Source organism: Colias eurytheme, chromosome 4 (assembly GCF_061535395.1).
Source record: "Colias eurytheme isolate Ceu_HAF_F1 chromosome 4, ilColEury1 Martin Lab GWU primary, whole genome shotgun sequence".
Taxonomy (NCBI): domain Eukaryota; kingdom Metazoa; phylum Arthropoda; class Insecta; order Lepidoptera; family Pieridae; genus Colias; species Colias eurytheme.
In genome coordinates, this window is record NC_142983.1 from 6,557,921 (window position 1) to 6,582,139 (window position 24,219).

The 24,219-nt window shown below is 33.6% G+C and overlaps 1 protein-coding gene and 1 long non-coding RNA gene across 8 annotated transcripts in view; both read left to right on the forward strand.

Moving 5' to 3' along the window:
• The window catches only part of dlg1 (MAGUK family member discs large 1), a 35,944-nt gene extending 18,763 nt beyond the window's left edge, over nucleotides 1-17,181 (forward strand). For 6 of the 7 annotated variants that reach the window (XM_090120606.1, XM_090120608.1, XM_090120612.1 and 3 more), the window contains 12 exons: nucleotides 56-197; nucleotides 1,236-1,510; nucleotides 3,094-3,227; nucleotides 3,780-3,899; nucleotides 4,987-5,113; nucleotides 5,932-6,040; nucleotides 6,467-6,508; nucleotides 12,241-12,390; nucleotides 13,294-13,466; nucleotides 13,873-13,982; nucleotides 14,061-14,152; nucleotides 14,405-17,181. In XM_090120606.1, coding sequence (XP_089976732.1) covers nucleotides 56-197; nucleotides 1,236-1,510; nucleotides 3,094-3,227; nucleotides 3,780-3,899; nucleotides 4,987-5,113; nucleotides 5,932-6,040; nucleotides 6,467-6,508; nucleotides 12,241-12,390; nucleotides 13,294-13,466; nucleotides 13,873-13,982; nucleotides 14,061-14,152; nucleotides 14,405-14,511 — 1,581 coding nt within the window. In that variant the 3' untranslated portion in view covers nucleotides 14,512-17,181. The remainder of the gene's footprint in view (nucleotides 1-55; nucleotides 198-1,235; nucleotides 1,511-3,093; nucleotides 3,228-3,779; nucleotides 3,900-4,986; nucleotides 5,114-5,931; nucleotides 6,041-6,466; nucleotides 6,509-12,240; nucleotides 12,391-13,293; nucleotides 13,467-13,872; nucleotides 13,983-14,060; nucleotides 14,153-14,404) is intronic. The other variant, XM_090120607.1, reaches the window with a different exon arrangement.
• Nucleotides 17,182-20,314: 3,133 nt separating this feature from the next.
• Nucleotides 20,315-21,295, forward strand: LOC149909026 (uncharacterized). Its single transcript, XR_016456705.1, has 2 exons — nucleotides 20,315-20,447; nucleotides 21,012-21,295. It is a non-coding gene; the product is annotated as an uncharacterized LOC149909026 (long non-coding RNA).
• Nucleotides 21,296-24,219: the final 2,924 nt, after the last annotated feature.

The following is a 24,219-nucleotide window of genomic DNA, read 5'->3' on the forward strand; positions in this document are numbered from 1 at the left end:
TTATAACTGTCATGTAGACTAATAGACAATACACTAATCGTTTTTCAATTATCAGAAAGGCGACGTGAACCTCGACAATGTGACGCACGAAGACGCAGTGGCTGCGTTGAAAGCGTCCGGCGAGAGGGTGCTGCTGGTGTTAGTTCCTGGACCAAGGCACGGTCAACCATCGCCGAGAACGTCTAGGGCGAATACACGTGAGTACCTATTTTAATTGTGATGAGCTCTAGAAATTAAATAAAATAAATAAAATAAATAAATAAATGTTTTTTGAGTTTTTGTATAATATATTATACTAGCTGCTCCGCGCGGTTTCACCCCCGTGGCTCCTCCCCTGTTGGTCGTAGCGTGATGATATATAGCCTATAACCTTCCTCGATAAATGGGCTATCTAACACCGAAAGAATTTTTCAAATCGGACCAGTAGTTCCCGAGATTAGCGCGTTCAAACAAACAAACAAACTCTTCAGCTTTATAATATTAGTATAGATTTTATGGTGATGAGATCATAGAATATGAACTTTTTATTATAGCTCTGAATGCTTGATTTTAAAAAGCATTTAATTAAGATGTTGCAAATCTTACACTACATTACCGTGGATAGAAAATAGGAAAAAAAAGTATCCACTCTGGTTGATGCGAAAAATTCCGCTTATGCAAATCCAACTATTGTTTGTTCTTATTTGCATAAAAAGTATAATAGTATATAATTTTGCTTTTTGTTTTCATTTTTACACTCACTTTATTCAGTCAATACTCGGAGTTCCGAAACTGACCATAAATCCTGTTTGTGGAGAGTTATTAAAGAACGATGTTAGAAACTGCAATACGCGCGTGCATTTGTTCTGTACCTTTACACAATCTTACTACTATTATAAAGGCGAAAGTTTGTATGTATGGATGTTTGTTACTCTTTCACGTAAAAACTACTGAATGGATTTGAATGAAACTTTACCACAATATAGCTTATACATCAGAATAACACATAGGATAGGTTTTATCCCGGAAATCCCACGGGAACGGGAACTATGCCGGTTTTTCATTGAAAATGCGGGCGAAGCCGCGGGCGGAAAGCTAGTAGTATATAATTTTGCTTTTTGTTTTCATTACTCGGAGTTCCGAAACTGACCATAAATCCTGTTTGTGGAGTGTTATTAAAGAACGATGTTAGAAACTTCAATACGCGCATTTGTGCCGTTACTTTACACAATTTATAAAGGAAAACATGATTGCAGCGTGTCCCACTTCGAGCACGAGCAACTCGCTGCGGCGCGAGGACGCGACCGACGGGCCCGAGGAGCCCCGCGCGGTGGAGCTCGAGAAGGGGCCCCAGGGGCTCGGCTTCAACATCGTCGGCGGGGAGGACGGCCACGGGATATACGTGTCGTTCCTCCTCGCCGGGGGCCCCGCGGAGCGCTCGGGGCTCCTGAGGCGGGGCGATCGCTTGCTAGCGGTCAACGATACGGATATAACGCACGCGACGCACGAACAGGCGGCTAAGGCGCTGAAGGTAAGCTTGTGTACATTCAATTTAAACAATTTATTTATTTGTCAACATGGTGGAGTGGTCACAAACATTTGGAACTTCCCTTTTAAGTTACACAAACCTGTAGTAGGGAAGTTCCCTCTTCCTCAGTAAAACACAGCTACATGCCAACAATACAACTCAAAAAAAATCGTTGGTTGATTAGAGCTTCGGCGCGGAGATCGCTTACAAACTATCAACGATAAAGACATTAAGCATGCTACGCACGAGCAAATTGCTCAGGAACTCAAGGTTAGGGCTTTTGCACAATGGTTTGTTGATTAGGGCCCTTGCTAGCTGAGGGCTACGCAAACCGTGTAGGGCAACTACGATACGGAGATCGCTTGCAAACTGTCAACGACATTACGCATGCTACGCACGAGCAAGTGGCTAAGGCGCTCAAGGTAAAGGCTTGTGCACACTGGTTTATCGTTGGATTTTTTTTTAATTGATTTAGTTTTAGAAATTGATTTTGTTTATAAGTACTTAGATCATATATTTCAATAAAAAAATATACTAAATATTGAAAAAAAATCTGTAGAAAAAAAATAAACAACACATATAATTACATTAAAAAACTTGAAGAGATATACATAATTAATGATCAGGATTAAATGTTACAAAAAATATATTTACATATAAATTATCTATGCTATTTAATTAAATAGAGTATGAAAAAGGATTTCCTTAACTTGTGCTCTTAAGCAAATAGTTTAGATAGATGCCAAGATATTATAACAGTTATCTTAATTCCGCTTTACCGTTAACCAACATATCATAGTCAAATGCGCAAAACTAACAGTACACACCTATAATAACATTAACATATTAAATGGATGTTTAAAAAAACTTGTTTACATGTCATGTACTATGAGCTATAAATAATTCATAAATCATATTTGTCATTTAAAGAAACCATATGTAAATACCTCTTTACGCATTGCGTCATAATCGATTGCCATCGCTTATAACAATACGTATTTGGTCAGTATTAGTCACGCGATATGCACGGAGGCGACTGTGTGAGTGAATTTACTCTGATTACCCATTAACAAAGTTAAATTCGTGATTTTTTTATTATGTACGCGTGTGTGTAAAACCTACGCTTTTGATAGTTATCAGTTTCGAAATTTACGTGACAAATAATGTGTTTATTATTTATGGACTTGCTTCAAATTCTCATGAATAATTCAATGTGTTTGGAATTCCATTCGTAAATGAGCGGTTAAAATTCTTGCTTATAGTATTTGCTTTCCACCTTACTTAATAAGATAATACCATCATACCATGTAAACCTTGAGTGCTAGAAAATCGAGTTTAACCAAGGCACCGTTTTGTGAATAATGCTTCAACATTGTGCATAATTAATATGTAAAAACTATTAGTATTTTTTTTAGGTTTTAACTATTTAAAAATAAAAAATATCATTTTATAACATTTTTTTACTATTATTTTATTCACAACAAATAAATTCTATTGTTCAAAAACTTTTTTTAACCTATAATTAAATTGAACCTACTATTGTATAATATCGTGATATCTTTATTAATTTACTCTCCTTTTTACAGAGTACGGGACAAAATGTTAAGTTAACTGTAGTGTACAGGCCACAGGAATACAACAAATTCGAAGCTCGTATTAATGAATTAAAACAACACCACACGCTGTTGCGAACGTCACAAAAACGATCGCTCTATGTAAGGTATGTATCTCTATTTTTATTTTATTAATTAAATTATTCTCTATTTATTATAAAGTTATATAATGTTTGCCATTGCTTTAATGAGCCTTGTAGTAAGCTGACTTGCTTTCTACTAAGAGAAAGTCGCCTAGTTAAATAGGCACGTAACTATGCCGTCCAAAAACGTAGGCTTAATTTTTAATTTAATTTTTATTTTTTTATTGAAATAATATTTTGAAGAAAATTTACGATTATTGTGAGTATCTATTCACATTGTGATAATATAAATAGTACTTCTGCAAATTGGTATAAGCAAAATTTTAATTATAACAAAAAAATGTGCGAAATTATATTTTTAACGTGATAACGTTTTTAAAATCGTTTTAGTCGGGTGACATGTTCAGAAACCTGTGTCACACCAAAACCTCACGAGCGCGATCGCAGGTATACGAGAGAGAGTCGGACAGATCTCCCGTCTCATCTCGAGCCCTGCCACCAATAAGACGTTATCACGTAAACATCTCGATCGTAAATCTCGATTTACAAACAACTATTTTTTTTACAAACTTTCAGAGCACTATTTGACTATGATCCCATACGAGATGACGGGCTTCCATCAAGAGGCTTGCCGTTCCGATATGGCGACATTCTGCATGTCACCAACGCGTCGGACGACGAGTGGTGGCAAGCCAGGTATTTCATTATATAATTACTAGCTTTCCGCCCGCGGCTTCGCCCGCGTTTTCAAAGAAAACCCCGAATAATTCCCGTTCCCGTGGGATTTCCGGGATAAAACCTATCCTGTGTTAATCTAAGCTACCATCTATATGTGTGCTAAATTTCATTGTAATCGGTTCAGTAGTTTTTACGTGAAAGAGTAACAAACATCCATACTTACAAACTTTCGCCTTATAGTAGTAGGATTATTGTAACTAACTAGCTATACCGGCAAAATCTATTATTTGTATAGCTCATGTGTTATTCTGATGACCTATTTTATTGTAAAATTTTATTCGAATCCTGGACAGGTTTTAGTTTTTATACTACATATATATGTCTAGTAAAAATAACAAACATTTAAAATATTAATAAGGATATACATTTTATTACTCAATTATACATTATATATTTATTCGCAATACATCTCTATTCTACTTAGTATTTCCATAATGTAATTAAGCAAACAATGAATGAAATAGTGTAGCATCGGCTACCACGATAGTGGTAATGTGATTAACATTTTCTATAAATAAGTTATTTAATAATAGCTTGATTGTGTATCTTTATAAATAATTAATCTTAATCTAATAATAGTAAAAATACAATTTGTTTTAAGTACTACAATTTAATTTAAACTAAATTCGTTTTGTAACATATTTTCGTCTATAGTACTTCATTATTGACTACTATGTTATTTTTTATTTTGTATTTCTATTTTAATTTATCAGTTATTATAAAAATTGGTTCAGCAATTTCTTGAATTATAAATAACTAGCCGCTCCGCGCGGTTTCACCCCCGTGGCTCCTCTCCTGTTGGTCGTAGCGTGATGGTATATAGCCTATAGCCTTCCTGGAAAAGTGAGCTATTTAACACCAAAAGAATTTTTCAAATCGGACCAGTAGTTCCCGAGATTAGCGCGTTAAAACAAACAAACAAACTCTTCAGCTTTATAATATTAGTATAGATGTGACTAACACTTCCTCTTGTATACATTAATTGTTGTATTAAAAAACTATTAACCCTTTAACTAACCTATATATTAACATTGCTATCAACAAGCAGGCGGCTAGACAGCACAGACCCGGAAGCGATCGGCATAATACCTTCGAAACGACGCTGGGAACGAAAGCAAAGGGCAAGAGATCGACAAGTCAAGTTCCAGGGACAAGGGACGCCTGTATCCACGGTATGTTTGAAATAAATAAATTATCCTTTATTGAATTAAATTTATACATTAATGGAAGATCCGTTACGCAAAGAAATAAAACTGTGTGCCTAGTACACGTGTCAGAAGTGAAACTTCTTTGACAAGCTGTCTCGCGGTTACAACCGCGGACGAACCCGCGGGCAAAATTAACAATTAAGTATGTACATATAGCTCAAGCTCATGTGCTTACCAAATCTGTCCAGTGGTTTTTTTTAGTGAAAGAGCAACAAAAACCCGTCCGTACTCACAATCTTTTGTATAAATAATATAAGTAGGATTAAAGAAAATATATAAACAAAGAAGGGGATTTTGTAGAGAACACACTCAACACAGGTGCATGTAAATCAAGTCAAGGCCTTGTCGTTATTAGTATTATTGCATTTACGCTATTAGTTTTTATATTCGTGTCAAGTTTGAATCAGACTACAATCAGGCTTCCACATGTGTGCACTCATACCTGATTAATAATAAAAGCGGATTTAATCAGAACAGATATAATTATGTATAATTGAACTTTCATCCTATACCTTGTAAAACACTTATATAATAAGGCTTACAGTCGAATAATGATCAAGAACCTAAAAATGTACTTTTCCCAGCTTGAATGTTTGAAGTGAAACTTCTTTAGGCGCATTGAGAGTAAAATTTCATGGCAATACCGTCACGTCATGGAGTAAGGCGACGATTTTATCTTTGAATCTTGCCAAAGAAGTTTCGCTTCTGACACGTGTGCTCGGCACACACGCTCTAATTGTTTTTAACGACAGGATAGCTAATATAGAATAATAAAATTCCAGAGTCAATCCACGCTCGAAAGGAAAAAGAAAACTCTGTCGTTCAGCAGAAAGTTCCCCTTCATGAAGAGTCGGGAGGACGGCAAGTCTGAAGATGGCTCGGACCAAGAGCGTAAGTACAAGCTCTATTATATCACTATTATCTATGCCGCACGCTTTGGATAAAGTATCGAAAATAAATATTAAGAATAAACTTAATAAAATTGATTATGTGGATGTGACAAAATTTGTAAATAGAAAAGTTTTTGAAAATGAAAACGATAATAGTACTTATAGAAAAAATTGTAACAGCTTTAGAAGCAGAATCGTAGGATAAAAAAATTTCTAGTATGGCACAAATTTCTTGATTACTTTCATCAATATCAGTTCTAAAATAATAGGGTAGAAACACCACCAATAGTTTCACAAATAATGAATTAAATTTCAAATTGTATTTTTCTACCCAAAACTAGACACAATATAGTAATAAATTGAACTATAATGAACAAATAAATTGTAAATGTTCATGTATAAAAACGGGTAACCGGTTTTGTTCCAGCTTTCATGCTTTGTTACACGCAAGAGGACGCGAACGCGGACGGTGAGTGCACTCCCTTATTGGTCACTTCGCTACTTCGCTCCTGTCGTAGGACGTTCTCTTATCGATCTGATGCCGAATTTACTTTATTATTATCAATCCTACTACTATTATAAAGGCGAAAGTTTGTAAGTATGGATGTATGGATGTTTGTTACTCTTTCACACAAAAACTACTGAACCGATTACAATGACATTAAACACACATATTGAGGGTAACTTGGATTATAGGATAAGTTTTATCCCGGAAATCCCACGGGAACGGGAACTATGCGGGTTTATCTTTGAAAATGCAGGCGAAGCCGCGGGCGGAAAGCTAGTTTTATTATCAATTTCTTATATTGTTACAAATGATGTGTGTAAAAAATTGGTTAAATTACTGCTGCATGTGATAAAAACATGTATTTTGTGAAAAATTGGCAGAATGAAAAATTTTGGTCAGTATGTTCAAAATGTACGTGAAGTTAGCTTAATTAGGTGAATTTTTTTATGAATAGGTTTTATTGATAAAATCATATAAGAGATTCAGTTAAAACTTAATGAAAGATGAACTTTGTATTTAGATTTTTTTTCTGTTGGGTAAGGTAGTTTATAATTAATCGGTAAATAATGATTTGTTCATAGTCACCTTTTTATAGCCCTTAACCTGCACCAGTAGTAATTTCTTATCTAGAGTTTAGTTTTAAATTGTCTTTTTGAATACCGTAATTGAATTAAATGGCAAAGATCGATAAGATTATGTCGTTACAATACGCAATTTATTTTCATGCGGCTGCTAATATTATAATCACTGTATGGAGGTTTTATTTATTATATATATTGAGTTTTTCGCTTTTCTAACAATGAATATTATATAACTTCTGGGTCTAAGTAATATCTCTAAATCAAATGTACAGTCACGAGCAATAATATATGCCTAGGGGGCGATGTGCAAAAATATCTGTCACTAGAACAAATTCAATAATATCTGTCTGCCCGTATACAGCAAAAATATCTGACATTATTAGGCAGCATAATAAAGTGGCATCAAAATTATATGACGAAAATGTAGAGCAAATAATTGTGACAACCTCTCGAAGCATAAATATGTGACGTCACCTAGGAGGCAATAATATCTGACACAATTTTATATTTCTGTATTTGAAAATATAATTGATTCCTCACAAAAAGCATAAATATGTGACACTAGCTTTCCGCCCGCGGCTTCGCCTGCGTTTTCACAGAAATACCGCATAGTTCCCGTTCACGGCATAAATATGTGACATCAACTAGGAAGCAATAATATCTGACACAATTTCATATTTCTGTATTTTGCATCGATTCCTCACACAAAGCATAAATATGTGACACCAACTAGGTGGCAATAATATCTGACACAATTGCATATTTCTGTATTTTGCATCGATTCCTCACAAAAAGCATAAATATGTGACATCAACTAGGAAGCAATAATATCTGACACAATTTCATATTTCTGTATTTTGCATCGATTCCTCACACAAAGCATAAATGTGTGACACCAACTAGGTGGCAATAATATCTGACACAATTGCATATTTCTGTATTTTGCATCGATTCCTCACAAAAAGCATAAATATGTGACATCAACTAGGAAGCAATAATATCTGACACAATTTCATATTTCTTTATTTTGCTTCGATTCCTCACACAAAGCATAAATATGTGACACCAACTAGGTGGCAGTAATATATGACACAATTTTATATTTCTGTATTTTGCGTTGATTCCACACAAAAAGCATAAATATGTGACATCAACTAGGAAGCAATAATATCTGACACAATTTCATATTTCTGTATTTTGCATCGATTCCTCACACAAAGCATAAATATGTGACACCAACTAGGTGGCAATAATATCTGACTCAATTGCATATTTCTGTATTTTGCATCGATTCCTCACAAAAAGCATAAATATGTGACATCAACTACGAAGCAATAATATCTGACACAATTTTATATTTCTGTATTTTGCATCGATTCCTCACTCAAAGCATAAATATGTGACACCAACTAGGTGGCAATAATATCTGACACAATTTTATATTTCTGTATTTTGCGTTGATTCCACACAAAAAGCATAAATATGTGACATCAACTAGGAAGCAATAATATCTGACACAATTTTATTTCCAATTTAATATTGAATTAATATTAAATAAATAAATTTTATTTTAACCACGTTGTTTTAAAACATGATTACCATATTAATTAATATGTGCCGTCGTTGTATACTACATATTGTATGTCTAGATATTATATCCTACTAGCTTAACACCCGCGGCTTCGCCCGCGTTTTCAAAGAAAAACACGCATAGTTTCCGTTCCTGTCGGATTTCCAGGATAAAAGCTCTCATAAGCGTTAATCCAAGTTACCTTCTATGTGTGTGCCAAATTCCATTGTTTTGTCTTTTATTTGTGTGAAAGAGTAACAAACATCCTTACATGATACTCACGAACTTTCGCATTTATAATATTAGAAGGATATCATAATATCATGACAAAATATACTTATATGAATACCCACTTGGGTAGATCTATTTTATTTGAAGGTTCAGTGTAACCTTCGTGTATTATTTAAAAATTGTTTTGTTATATTTGACGTTAGCGGCGTTTGACACGATTGCTCCGTTATTCATTTTCATTTACCTATAATATTGCTATTATTTTATTGAGTATCGAAAATTATGACAAGTTATCATATTATCGTAATTTCATTTAAATAAAAAATATTTACAAAATATAATGTGTCTTTTGTTCATATTCTTACCCCAGCAAAATACAAAACACTAATTCAATAAAAAAACGTTTGGCCTTTTTAAAATCCTATCTATCCTATCTTATCCTACTAGTCCTACTATAATCCTACTTCCTATCCTACTAATCTAGTATTATAAATGCGAAAGTTTGTTAAGATGTGTATGTGTGTGTTTGTTACTTTTTCACGCAAATACTACTGAACCGATTACAATGAAATTTAGCAGACATATAAAGGGTAACTTGGGTTAACACATATTTATAGGTTTTATCCCAAAATTCCCACGGGAACGGGAACTATGCTGTATTTCTGTGAAAACGCAGGCGAAGCCGTGGGCGGAAAGCTAGTGTCACATATTTATGCTTTTTGTGAGGAATCAATTATATTTTACAATACATAAATATAAAATTGTGTCAGATATTAATGCCTCCTAGGTGACGTCACATATTTATGCTTCGAGAGGTTGTCACAATTATTTGCTCTACATTTTCGTCATATAATTTTGATGCCACTTTATTATGCTGCCTACTAATGTCAGATATTTTTGCTGTATACGGGCAGACAGATATTATTGAACCCGTTCTTATGACAGATATTTTTGCTAATTTGCAAATGGTAATATATTTATGCTTCTGACTGTACATCATTTATTCCATAATATAGTATTGATATATTGTATTTTATTATGTATTCATAAGGCAGAGGACTAATCATTATATCGTATATACATTCGTATGAATATTTATCAAAACCGACACATATATCTCTCAAATATTTATTCGATTATATAGTAAATTTATCTAATGTATTTAGTGAATTGGTTTTTACCTCGGATTGTTAAACAAAATTGTTCTGGATATGTGTGAGTACATTAACGCTTGTAGTGTATCTTGAAGAGCATGGAGGTGCTTCATAATTCGCAATTAATTATATAGAAGATTAGTCTAAAATTGACGCATTTGTTGCTTGTCAAATAATACTATAATACACGGAGTCACGACGAGCGTGTTGCGTACATAGACGTTGTTATTACGTTCAAGTTTAGCTATTTGTTTCAGTACCACACAACCGTATTAGCAAATTTAATACTATTCTTTACAAAAAAAAAATGGGAAAAAAATGAAAAAAAAAATGTAGAACATCGTCGAATGAACATTGAATAGTTTTGGCTTTTTTATATGTGCGTGGCTTACGGCTGTGTGGTTGTCGTATAGTTTTACGATTTATTTCCTTGCCATAAATGTTGTAGTTACGTCATACAATACTGGGTCGCAAGCACACGGATTGGTTTGACACTCGTCCGGCCGCCGTCCCGTGCTTCTAGTTGCCTTAAACGTTTTGCAATGTACATCTATGTTAAGCCTTTATGCCTAAAACTGGCTCGGAAAATTCTCTTGACCAGTCCTCGTAACAAGATATTCCTCAAATAATAAAAAATAATTTTTCAAGTTCTCTCGCGAAAAAATATATCGATCCTTAATTGCCATAATAGGCTTTGCTTCCTAGTCACGGAAATTTTTGGAACCAGTTCGAGGTTTATTTAAAAATGATGTGCCTCAATTTGATCTTCGAGCTCAGTAACGCTATGCATAAAGAACGGCAACAGACAGTAAAGGAAGGAAAGGAAAGAAATATAGTCAATTAAATGATATGTCCATTTCACTCTCTTTGGTGTAGGCTCATTCCCTAGTTCGGATTCATCTCAAAATGTAAAACTATTTCTAAATGTATATAACGTTAATTTTTCTACGTATAGGAGAAATCTTGTACCGAGTGGAACTTCCCATGATGGAGGAGATAACGCTCATATATCTCGAGGACGAGAGTAAGTTTTGGGAGTGAGGCGTAGCTTGCGAGTGCAGTAGCCGTTACCTTACCTCCCGCATTCTGGTTATGATCATCAATTAGAAACGTAGTTTTCATTTCAATAACACTCGATTTTCTTATTATTTGTTTATGTTTAGTTGGTTTTTTACTTTTATAACGGGGGGGGGGGGGGTCCGCCTCGGGCGGGTTAGTAACGGAGGCTTAGACGTAAGTCGCGGAGGGAGAGGGCCACTGGAAGCACCCGAGGGCACGCCGCCCGCATGCCGCCGCTCACGCGCATCATCCATCCCATCCGCGAGTGTGCTCTCGCTTCACTTCACTCGCCCGCGCCGCATCGGTCTAGCGCTATATTATATCGCTTTGTATTTACGCTTTTTATTGCAGTGTTCCGCTCGTTTCGAGCTTTCGCTACGATCTATGTTGACGATTGTCTTTAATATTATTGGTTGTACGCTATGATAATTTACAATAGTTGATATACTTTATGCGAGCATGATGTTATGTAAAGCACTTTTAACGTTGTTCGATAGGCAGATAGACATTTATTTATTATTGTATACAAATTGTTTATTGATGAGAATATTTAATATGTATTTATGTATCTATTTAATTATCGTTCATATTTACTTAGTTTAGAGTGAGGTAAGGGCGATTTTGTAATACTTTTTCGAATAATCTTTTAGTCTTAGAATTTAGAGTTTATTAGATTAGTGATAAACAGTTTAGCTTGTTATATTTATACGGAGACTGTAGAGTAATACCGTTGAGTTACCAATATAACTTTTAATAAATAAACGTTTGATAACTCAATTGTTTAAGTATGATTTTTATGCACACGTAAGAGTTAGAACACCATCTGTTTGAGAATTAGAAGTGCACGCTACTTCTTCTTATTAAAATGTAAGGAGGGCTTTTGAATACCTTTATGAAATTGAAATCGAGCGAATGGAAATTGCTTGAACGAATTGAACTATATCGCGTTTAGTGACCTTACAGCTGTGTCATTTACATAGTTCACAAATAACTATCACGTCGATCCAAACGCATTATAGACAACTAATCGCATTCTAGAGTCCCTCAAGTTTCTTTATTAGTACTGTGCTAAATGCTAATATAAAATACTATTTCCAGGCCAAGATGAGAATGTGTTGTCATACGAGACGGTACAACAGTTGACCATCACGTACACGAGACCGGTCATAATACTCGGCCCGTTGAAAGATAGAATCAACGACGACCTCATATCGGAGTTCCCGGACAAGTTTGGCAGCTGTGTGCCTCGTGAGTATAATGTGTAATACAAATAAACTTAATTAATATGTATAGTGACGCGGTGTCATATTTATATATGTATATAAAAATTAAAAACTAAATTTTGATCTAGACAGTAGACACATTATATCATTTTCATGATGATGGGTGATAGTGAGTAGAATATATTTTTACCCAAAACCTTGGATATATTAGGACATTTTCCTGGGCTTTTTTAACTAAGTGACAAATGAACAAACACCTCTTTAAAATCGCCACAAATAATTTTTTAAACTTAAATAGATACATCCATCAAAGTTTGATAAGTATTAAAAAATAAATTACCTCCGATGAGATCAATGCTCTTCTTAAGACTAAATTATTGCATAATTATTGCTTCTAGTTATGTGTAAATAATTTATCATGTTAATGTGAAGTGCCAAAAAATAATTTACAAGCCCGATCAAAACTCGACATTCATATCCTACTACTATTATAAAGGCGAAAGTTTGTAAGTATGGATGTATGGATGTTTGTTACTCTTTCACGTAAAAACTACTGAACCGATTACAATGAAATTAACACACATATAGAGGGTAACTTGGATTAACACATAGGATAGGTTTTATCCCAGAAATCCCACGGGAACGGGAACTATGCGGGTTTTCCTTTGAAAACGCGGGCGAAGCCGCGGGCGGAAATCTAGTACATAAAAAAAATTGGTTGTTTGTAAAGTAGGTTTACGATCGAGATGTTTACGTGATTACGTCTTATTGGTGGCAGCGCTCGAGATGAGACGGGAGATCGGTCCGTCTCTCTCTCGTTATACCTGCGATCGCGCTCGTGAGGTTTTGGTGTGACACAAGTTTCTGAACATGTCACCCGACTAAAACGATTTTAAAAACGTTATCACTTTAACAATCAACGTTCCAGACACGACACGACCGCGACGCGACTACGAGGTGGACGGGCGCGACTACCACTTCGTCGCGAGCCGCGAGCAAATGGAGAGGGACATACAGAACCACCTGTTTATTGAGGCGGGGCAGTACAATGAGAACTTGTATGGGACGTCCGTCGCGTCTGTGAGGGAGGTTGCTGAGAAGGTAAGCTACAGCCGAAATAAAGATTTAACAAACAATTTTTTTTGTTATTGAAGTGAAAACTTCTTTAGCGGCGTTGAGCACTTTTTCTGTAATGGGTATAAAATCTTAAACTCGCGTCAGGACACGTGACCTGATCGAAAAAGCGTAAGACCATTCCAAAATATCAAACATGCTCAACGTTAATAATCAAGTTTTCACTTCTGCCGGCGCTCCCTGAGTGCAACCCGTCTTTTTTTGTTATATTGAAATGTGTTTGGTGTAGGAATAGATTGAATATTAACTGATACGCTTGAATGAAATTTATTGAAACTAAAATATAATTGAAAACGGTTTCTATTTTTAGCAAAACTTACCCGATATTGGGTATTATAGGTCGTTTTATAAATGACATTTTATTTTATTTCAGGGTAAACACTGCATTTTAGATGTAAGCGGAAATGCCATAAAAAGGTTACAAGTGGCGCAACTTTACCCGATTGCCATATTTATTAAACCAAAGAGCGTAGAATCTATAATGTAAGTTACTTTTTTTATATTTCATAAAATAATTGACTAATTAAAAGCGAAGAAATAACAAAATATGTTATTTTTTAGGGAAATGACAAAACGAATGACTGAAGATCAAGCGAAAAAGACGTACGAACGCGCTTTGAAAATGGAGCAAGAGTTTGCTGAATATTTTACTGGTATGTTTTTTTTTTTACATAAAACTTAGATAGTAATTAGCTCATTTATTTTTATATTATCGTATGCTTGAGAAGTACGTAATGGATTTTGTTGTTTTTTTTTTATAGAGTTGTTACATAAAGGGAAGGGTTTTATATTAATTTTTAGACAAAGCGGGCAATGCCGCGGGCGGAAAGCTAGTTTATGATAAATAACAGACTAGACACGGCCAAGCATTTAAGCATTTATTAATTCATTTGTACCCATTACAGCTGTGGTGACGGGAGACACGCCAGAAGAAATATACGCGAAGGTGAAGGCGGTGATAGCAGCGGAGAGCGGGCCCACCGTGTGGGTGCCGCGCCGCGACCCGCTGTAGAGCCCCAGCTGCCATACACGTCCGCACGCCGCGACGCGCGCTGACAGACTGATGGTTGCGCAAACGTGGCACTAGGTGGCGCTGATTCCAATTTCAAACATTGTACTACACGCGTACATGTGTGAATGTGTGTATAGGTACAATCGTGAATGTTACGTGTTTGTTCATTGTGATGACTTTTTGTGTTGTAATGATTACTTGACGCGCCAGAATATAATTTCGTAACAAGTTTTTTTTTACAATATTTCTATTTTTAAGATTGTTTGTGCTGAAGTGTTCTTCCACTTTTTGCCTGCGTGGTAAAGTGAAGCACTGATACTAAACATTCATGATTGTATTTTATATAACACTAGGGATATTTTAGAGAAATTTTTACTTATTTATTATTTATTGAATCAATAATGTTAAGTGTTTAACATCCATTGAGATGGCATTATAAATTATAGCTTTGATCCCTGAAAATCATAAATTGTTTGAAATAGATTGCGTCACCTAGATGTCACGTATTTGTCTCAAAACTTATTTACGTAGTTTTCGAATTTGTTAAAATTTCCTAAATAAGTAGAGAGAAAGCAAAACAAATTATTGACAGTATTAAAAAGTCTATCAGCGCATTGCGTCGTGAGGACTACTAAAGAATGAAACCGCACTTAATATACGAGTACCTGAACGCGACCGACAACCATTTTAATTACTATTTTAACAAATGCTATTTACTTTTCATAACCACATGAAATGTGCAAGGTCGATACAAAGTGCGATGTCTGTTCCTTAGTAAATAAACAACTTAGCAAGAATACAAGGACACATTGAATCTAATCTATTGTAAAAGTTCCAAAGGCTTTGTTGAAGAAGCTGCACTTTATCGTCGTTTTTAGTACAGTAGGCTTATCCTAGTTCGACTTAGGCTGATTCACCCTGCCCTTGTATTCCTCAAAGAACGGTTGATGAAATGTGCCTCCAGTTATCTTAAGCCCTACCTATTTCCAGCGGTAATGTGATCGAAATGAGCAATAATGTTCATAGAATCTCCGTGTTCCCCTTACAATGTTACGTAGTGAACGACAGACCCTTAGAGTGGTGACAAACGAAGCAATATAGAGCGGGCTTCACGGCTCACATGATGTTGAAGCAATTCCGTTGCGACAATTAGATAGTCGTGTAACTTTAAAGACTATTCATTTTTACAACACATTTTATAACTATCACTCGCCACTCCTGTTATATTTAGCTTAAGTTGACATTGAATTATATACGTATAAGATTTTATGTAACATTTTACTCAAATGTGAATTGAATGATTACAATTTTACTATTATTCAACGCTTTCACCGCAGAATACTTACGCTTTCGTTCATTGTGCGTTTATAATCTAGCTGTCGTATAATGGTTGCTTTATATAAAAAAATATATTTATTGACAAACTCGGGTATTAAGCTTCAACTCAACTATGTAAAATAAAATTGTATATTGTAGAAAAATAAAAGGTATTATTCATGTTGATTTGTTATCGGATTGCTAGAGTAAAATGTGAATTTCTTCAGCGTTAGAAAATTTAATGTAATGTTCTCTGTATACACGGTTAGTAAAGTTTAATATTCGCGACGAATCACGACGCACTTGGTGAAGTTATATGACAAACTTATTAGTTGTAATACTTACTTATTTTAGTCGAAACCCACCTCACGCGAGTCCTGCATGGCTAGGTAAGATATTATATATTCAGAATTATTGCTCAAGCGGCAACATATTATATCGTAGCCATTCGAATCTCATGACATGCACACCGGCATCATACATGGTTTGACTCTTTCTTAGGCGAGGTGCAAGTTGTTTGTTGATCATTTTTATAGTAAGGAATTGTGTTATACGGTGTGAAGTCTCACCAAGAATAGCGTTTGACATTTATTTATTGAGAATTTTATTTTCGTACGGAGTAACAGTATGCCCATCTGCAAATATGGCCTCACGCGAGACATAATGCTTTAGATATTATCCACTGATATATCGTTTTATTGTTTTTTAGATTTTTTTTTCGTATTTTTAAGTGCAATTTTTTATTTTATATGAAATACAAACGATTATTCCCCCTGTACTTAAATTATGATAACTGTGAATGTGAATTGATTAGTGATGTATAGTTTTATTTGCATGACAAAAATACATGATTTTATATTCCGCCATTACATTGAATAATGTAAACCAAAGATATTCGGCAACATATAAGCTTATTGGCATAATATGCTGACATTTATCTGCATAGACTATAAATATCATTTTTGCAGTGCTTTTTTACTGTCATATAATTATTTTATGTTTGATATTAAATAAATGTACAGATGATTTATTCGGAAAGTTTTGCGACGCTTGTGTATTGTGGTAATTATTATTTATGATACTTAATAAACTGTCTTGTGTATTAACATTAATGCGAGAATGTTTTATTTCATTAGGTATTTATTGTCGTACTAAGTAGGTATTTTATTAAATTAATAAAATGTGTTGAATTTGTGTATATTAATAAAATGTAAGTATAAATATTTTAACAAATAGTTATCACTTATCATCTATTTTAACATTTTATTAAAATCCATATTTGCAGATGTACAATGTTTATCAGTTAGTGATGTTCAATAGCATTAGTTTGAATAAAGTTATTTACGTTGGAAATTCGATTGTGTTATTTTTTTAAACCCATAACCATGGACCTCATGGATAACCATATTATGAAAAATTAGATACAACTCTTCTACAATAAAAAATTAAACTTACTGGAATCTGGATATGGAATAAAAAATAATATAATATTAAATTATTTTCCCGTTGTTTCACTCGAGGGCAAGCAAGTATAGTAGTAGTAGTATTGTGTTGTTCTGGTATATAAACTACAACATCTCTGCAAAGTTACAAGTATCATCAAAATCCGTTCCGTGGTTTCCCACAATTTCTTTTTTAGGTCCCCTCAGTGCCGGATTAGCCACGTAGCAAGAGTAGCAAATGCTACGGGCCCCGCGACTCGGGGGGCCCCGCGGTCTAATACCTGTCTGACCGTAAAAAATATCAATTTATAATACACGTACCATAAAAAAAATACACGTACCTACCACGAGAAACGTTGGTATCAGAATCAACAATAATTTAAAATTTTACCACGTTTCTACAATTGAGCGCTGGCTACAACAAAAGTTGTGTTGTACTGCTTGCACTGCGCTACACGCAAGTTGGTAGCACGGCAAAACTAACAGGGGAATCCCCTGATATTGTCATCGAACGAGCTAGTCGTAACAACCCGATCAAATAAAATAGGATTCTATCGACTATCAAACCTTAGATTACAAAATAAAAGGCAGATGGAGCATGACAATCATCCATCGCCCTTGTCAAAGAAAATACGAAATCAAAAACGAATACGAACCTCCGCCAGTGCTATAGCGATTATAGTGTCATGCAATACGTCAAAAGGGGTTTGCTATTTTAGTAAAAAAATGCTGTCTTGTGATATTAAAACGCTGTAAAATTTGTTCCCGAAAACAAACAAAAAGATAAAACATCGTTTTACAGGTTCTCTGTAGATTATTTGGCTTATTTAATTTTGTATACAAATAATAATTTTACATATACGAAGGAATACAAAACTTCAACGTATGACGTATGCTGCCAGTATTTTGAAAATGAATTTGCCATTTTTATGGAACGGTAAAATGGTTAAAAGATCTTCGAGGTAGTGCTGTTGGATTTATATAGGTAATCATTGTAATTTTGAAACATTTTTTTATGTAGGTAATTTATTTAATTAAAAATTTATCGTATAAGTAACAAAAGAATTTTTAAAATATTATAAAAAATTATCATATACAAATATGTACATATTTATATTAAAATTAAAATTAAACCCTGACAGCTAATTTATGTAGAACATCACTAACACCACTACCATAATAATTCAGATGATTGCAATGTCACCTCATAAATCAAAATCGGTTCAGCAGTTTATAAAATTTTATTAAATAATTCCTTAGAATCGTGTTTCCCAAACTTTGAAATTGCCTTGCGCATTTACTTGTCTCTCATGATCACTAACTGCAGTGGCGAACGTTCTTTTTCAACGTTAAAACGTATTAAAAACGAGTTAAGGAACACGATGGGCCAAGAACGTCTTAATCACCTTACTTTGATGAATATAGAGTATAATTTGCTTAAAGAAGTCGATACTGAAAGTGTTATCTCTAAATTTGCCCATATTAAATGCAGAAAAGTTTATTTGTAATAGTTTTGTTTTATTTAATACCCTTTAACTTGAGAAACTATAGCAAACGAAGGGCCTCTTGACAGAATTTGCTACAGGCCCCGCGCTGGCTTAATCCGGCACTGGGTCCCCTTTAGTTTTTTTTATAAATATTTTTTTTATTTTTGGGTATAAAAAAGTACACTTTAGCACCTCATCCATGGCAAAATTGGCGAATTTTATCAAAATCGTATTCTTTATCGTTAGGTCCGTATAGGTCCATCCATGGACGTATAAAAAAAGACGGACGCCGTATTACGAACAAACAACGTGAAGCCACCATAGTAAGCTAGCGATCGCGTAAAGACAATAAACACGCACACACTCTCACCATAGTAAGCTAGTCGGCCGCCATTACGTCGTGAACTACCGACTGATTAACTGCGTCACTGTTTCACAAAAAATATTTAAAATGCCGTCTTGCGTGGTTAAATGGTGTCGCAACAGTACAATTTTAAATAACAAAACACAAGGGATTACATTCCACAGGGAAGCAAGTTATTTCTTTTATGTTTAAATGACAAAATTATTACGGCAAAATTTATAGAAAAAAATACAGCCGCCATTGTCATCAACACAGCTGTTGCCATGGCAACATGGCACACACGCATGGATGTTTCGCCGCCATTACTAGGCTTCACTCAATATTTAGGCGATATACCGTCCGTCTTTTTTTATACGTCCATGGGTCCATCATTGAAATTGTTAAATTATTTATTTAAATATTAATTATAAAATACATAATCATCAATTTATTTTGATGATTTCTCGTAAAACAAATTAATCTGCAAGCAATTAAATATAATTTCACTTACTATGATGTATATTTAAAATTTCTAAATCAAAATTTCATTAAAAATGCAACATTTAGAATTTATCCATAAATTCAGTCATGGTACACTTTTTTTTAAAACGCTCTTGTCCTCAATGGACTCCTAAACCACTTAACCGATTATAATAAAATTCGCACAACATGTGAAGTTCGATACAACTTGAGAGATAGGATAGTTTAAACATGTAGGTACCACAGGCGAAGCCGGGGCGTACCGCTAGTAAGTGGGCATTTTCACAAAAATGTATACCCCCCTGATTTTCAACTGTCCCTCGAATTCATTAAATTCTATATAATGAAGTAGTTGCCAGAATTATTTATATATGTTATCAAAGTGATTATACGTATACAATATTTTGTTTTTTTAACAAAAACTATGACAAAATCTAAAATAAAGTTAAGTTAATTATAAATAACAATCGAAAAATGGGTAATTTTACGCTGTCCCCTGCTTACTCTTACGCGTTTATTACATTATTTCTTAACTTTTTTGTAAGAAAGGTACCATCTTTTAAGGTTTTATTTGGTCCAGGATAATCAGTTACTGTGATAATAGTTAAAATATAATAACCTTATATAACAAAATAAAAGATAAAAAAATAAAAAAGAAAATAAAAAAAATTGTCCTTCCCGGAACATTCAGTTGTGTCACCGATTTTCTAAAAAGAAAATTACTGTGGTTCAAATAGTTTTGCATTACTGTCAACACCATAGCTACTGCTATGCAACTTATCAGGTTAGAAGCCGTCAGGGTCAAAAAACTGCTTAGAAGGAGTGCACGCGTGTTTGCAAGCCGCAGGGACCAAATTCTTCATTCAGGTATGTGACCATATTTTGGCTTATTTCTATCTATTTATCTTGTAGTATTTAGTTAATTTTGTTTTAAATGTTTTTATATGTAAGTTGATCAAAAGTTTTGATGAATATAAGTGTTGTGGTTATATTTTAAACCGTTTTTATTACTAGAGGATTATCAAATGTGACTTCCGCTGTGTGACTATTTGAGCGGTCACATATACGCTGAACGAAAAGTCACAACATGCCTGAACACATAAAGCAATGTTTACATGGCGATTTTCTTGAGCTATAAAAATATTTTTCTAAGACATTTTTGACTGAGTAGGAAACTACGGCAAAAAGTAGATTTCAAAAATAAAAATTATTTCCCCATACAAATCGCAACAGCTGATTGATCATTTTGCATGAGGAAGTAAAATTTTTTTTTGAGGAAAAAAAAAAGAAGCATTATGCAGAAAAAGAAACAAAATAAGCCAGCAGAACTAAGAATCTAGACAATGTGCCTTGTATAACAACGAAAGATAATAATGGAACAAAAATTAATTTTTTTCACGATATTTTTCATTGGTTTTTTTTTATTTACAGATTAACCTTCGTGTTTGCAGCGTCCACTGAAACAAGATTTTTTTTATCAAATATGGTGATTGAGATTATTTAAGGTTAATAATAAACGAATCACGAAGACTGATTATCGACTGATTAATTTGATTAGTGCCAATATAAAACATAAAAGAGACTTCTTATTCTTGAATCTTGATAGTAATTTACCCTTTAGATAAATAATAATAATGTGATGGCTTAAGCCCGAACTGATTGTGATAATTTAGTTTGAAGTTAAGTTAAGTTTATAATTATATTTATTATGTGTGCCTGCGTACTTTTTTTTCGCCATGTAAACGCACCCTTTCCCTTTTTAGGTATTCGGTTGTGTGACTGTCCCTATATTACGGAGCTGAATTTTTTAAATATTTCAGTAGATTTTACATTTAATGCCCTTCAAATCAGTCTCTTTAATGGAGAATAATACATAAGTGTAATATTTGTTGCCTTTTCTCTAAAAAAGTATCTAACATTTTAAATGTAAAGATAATAATGACAGTTGAAGTACCAGAGTCACAATACTGAATATACTATTGTGTGCTATTGTTTTTTTTAATTAGCTTAGATCCAAAAGTTGGGAATAGTGAGTGTTTAAAATATACAAAATAACGATTTTAAGTTAATAAATAAACAATATCTAAAAATTCTTATATTTTGCACTGTTTTTCCAGCTACTGAATATAGTCACACAACTGATATAAAATTGCGAGACTTTCCATTGTGTCCTATTATTTTTACAGTTTTCTCATTTTAAACCCATCATATTATATGTTTTCTTGAAGTATATTGAATTTCCGTTTTAAAGAGACCAAAAAAAGTTTAAAATATAATACTATCAAAAAAAATATATTTTTCAAGGAGGGGGTACATTTTTGTGAAAATGCCCAAGTATATTAAGAATTGCAGTTTAAATATACTTTGTATCAGAGACATCTAGTGGTGAATAGTAGAATCGAAATTAATAATGACTACATCTTCTCTCTAATAGATGGCGCTGTATTTAATTTCAATATTATATGTACGGTTCATGAAATATATTGCTAACACTTTAAAGTACTAAGAAAAATATGTATATAGTTAATTTTTGATTGTTATTTAAATATTGATAACAATTAATTAATTGTTAATAACTGCAAGCTTATAATATCACAATAATATAAAAACTTCTAGCGCCATCTACATCAATATCACATTAATTATATTTTATTACTGTGACATCTAGCGATGACTAGTAATAACTAATTGCACAAGAATTACTGTCAGATTCTAATAGATGGCGTTGTTTTCTATTTCATAATTACTGAATTTACGGAATAAAATGTTAACATTACAATATGGATGGCAAAAATCAGTGCCATATTAAATAAAAAATGCACTTTTCATTTTTTATGTTAATTATAATGTTGCTTCAGCGAAAAAGCTTTAGTTATTTAAATAATTAAAACTAGTGGCGCCATCTACATTAATATCCTGTATCATTTATTTTATATCAGCGACATCTAGTGGATACTAGAAGAATCGAAATTTATAATGACTTCAGCCTCCTTCTAATAGATGGCGCTGCATTCAATTTCAATATTATACAATTCATGAAATATAATGCTAAACACCAGCCGTACAAATAAAAACTTGCTTATTCAAACCTTATGCAATGCATAGATATGATAAGAATAAATAAAGAATAAGGATGTCATAATTTCTTACAAATAAATTTGGAATAACGTCGATGTATCTATGCTCACGCTATGCAATAGGCGCGAAGCGGCAACGTCGCAATTCATTCACAAAATTATGAAAAACATTGAAATTGTCTACGGTTAAGCCTTGGTGGCTGGTGCTGTCATTTTGCTGACGCTCGTTTGACTTCGTCGAATTTGTTGTGAAGTTTCATCATAAGATGTTCTGTTTATTTATTTTTTAAATATTTATTGGAAATAATTTAAATATATCATTAAATATGCAAGCAAATGATAGATAACGCGATCCGCTATACGAAGATAAAACCACCTTGAGATAGAGAGTTGCCAAATAACTGGTACTCAAAACATACAACTCCAGGCTTAGAAGATTTATATTTTCAACGAAAGTGTATATTATTGTGATAAGTTTAGAAATAAGTTTTATGTATGTATGGTTTGGCGCATGTTGTAAATAAATAAATCATTATAAATATCAAAAGGGGTTTTTCATAATTTCGTATATTTTGACATTTCATACAAAATTTTCCATTTCAATAGGTACGTAATGAAATTATTAATTTGCTCAACTTTTTCTACTTCTCGTATTACTCTCATTGCTATTATCTCAAATTTAGATTGAAAATTGCTTCTAAAACTTGTAAAACACAGCACAATGTACTAAAATATATGTTATAACTCGGTTATGTCAGACTTATACTAGGGTTATTCTTAGTTTATTCTTTGCATAAAATGTTATAACTCGTTTATTTGTACGGCTGTAAAAGTAAAAAAAATGTATAGATAAATTTTATTGATGGCTATTTACATATTGATTAAGCTGCAAATTTATAATATCACAATAATATACAGCCATCTACATCAATATCAGATTTAGCCTATTTAAGACTAGAGTTGATGGGAGAGACAAAATAGTTGTGGAGACAAAAGTTGCTCTTGCGCGCTAGCTCTAACGAACAAATAGTATCGCTTTGGCTTTGATCGCTTTCATCCCTCGCTACGCACTCTCACACATCTCTGGTGGCAACTCAGCCTAATATGAGACATACACTGTGGACATTGTGGAGGACATAGATTGCAAAAATATTTTTTTGGCTTGTGTTAATTACATATGGATAATAAAAAATATATATTTTTCTGAGTTTTTATTTCATGTCCTTTTTATAATGCTGAAGATTAAAGAGATTGTTTGAACACGTTAATCTTCGGACCTATTCATTAAAAAAAAAATCTTTCAGTTGGATAATGGATTTGTTATCCCAAGTGGCAGTGATTACCTATGTAGCTGTAGGTACCACAAGTGAAGCTAAGGCGGACCGCTAGTGTATAGATATAATTATTAATTACAACTATAAGCACGCACTTGTACGAATTTCGCCGTTTAGCTGCGTTCCGGTTTCTTCCGCGAATGAGTTTTCCTTTTGATTCTTATGTTTCTGTGGGAATATCAGTATAAAAATAGCCTTTACTCCTTATATGTTATAATATCAGCTATC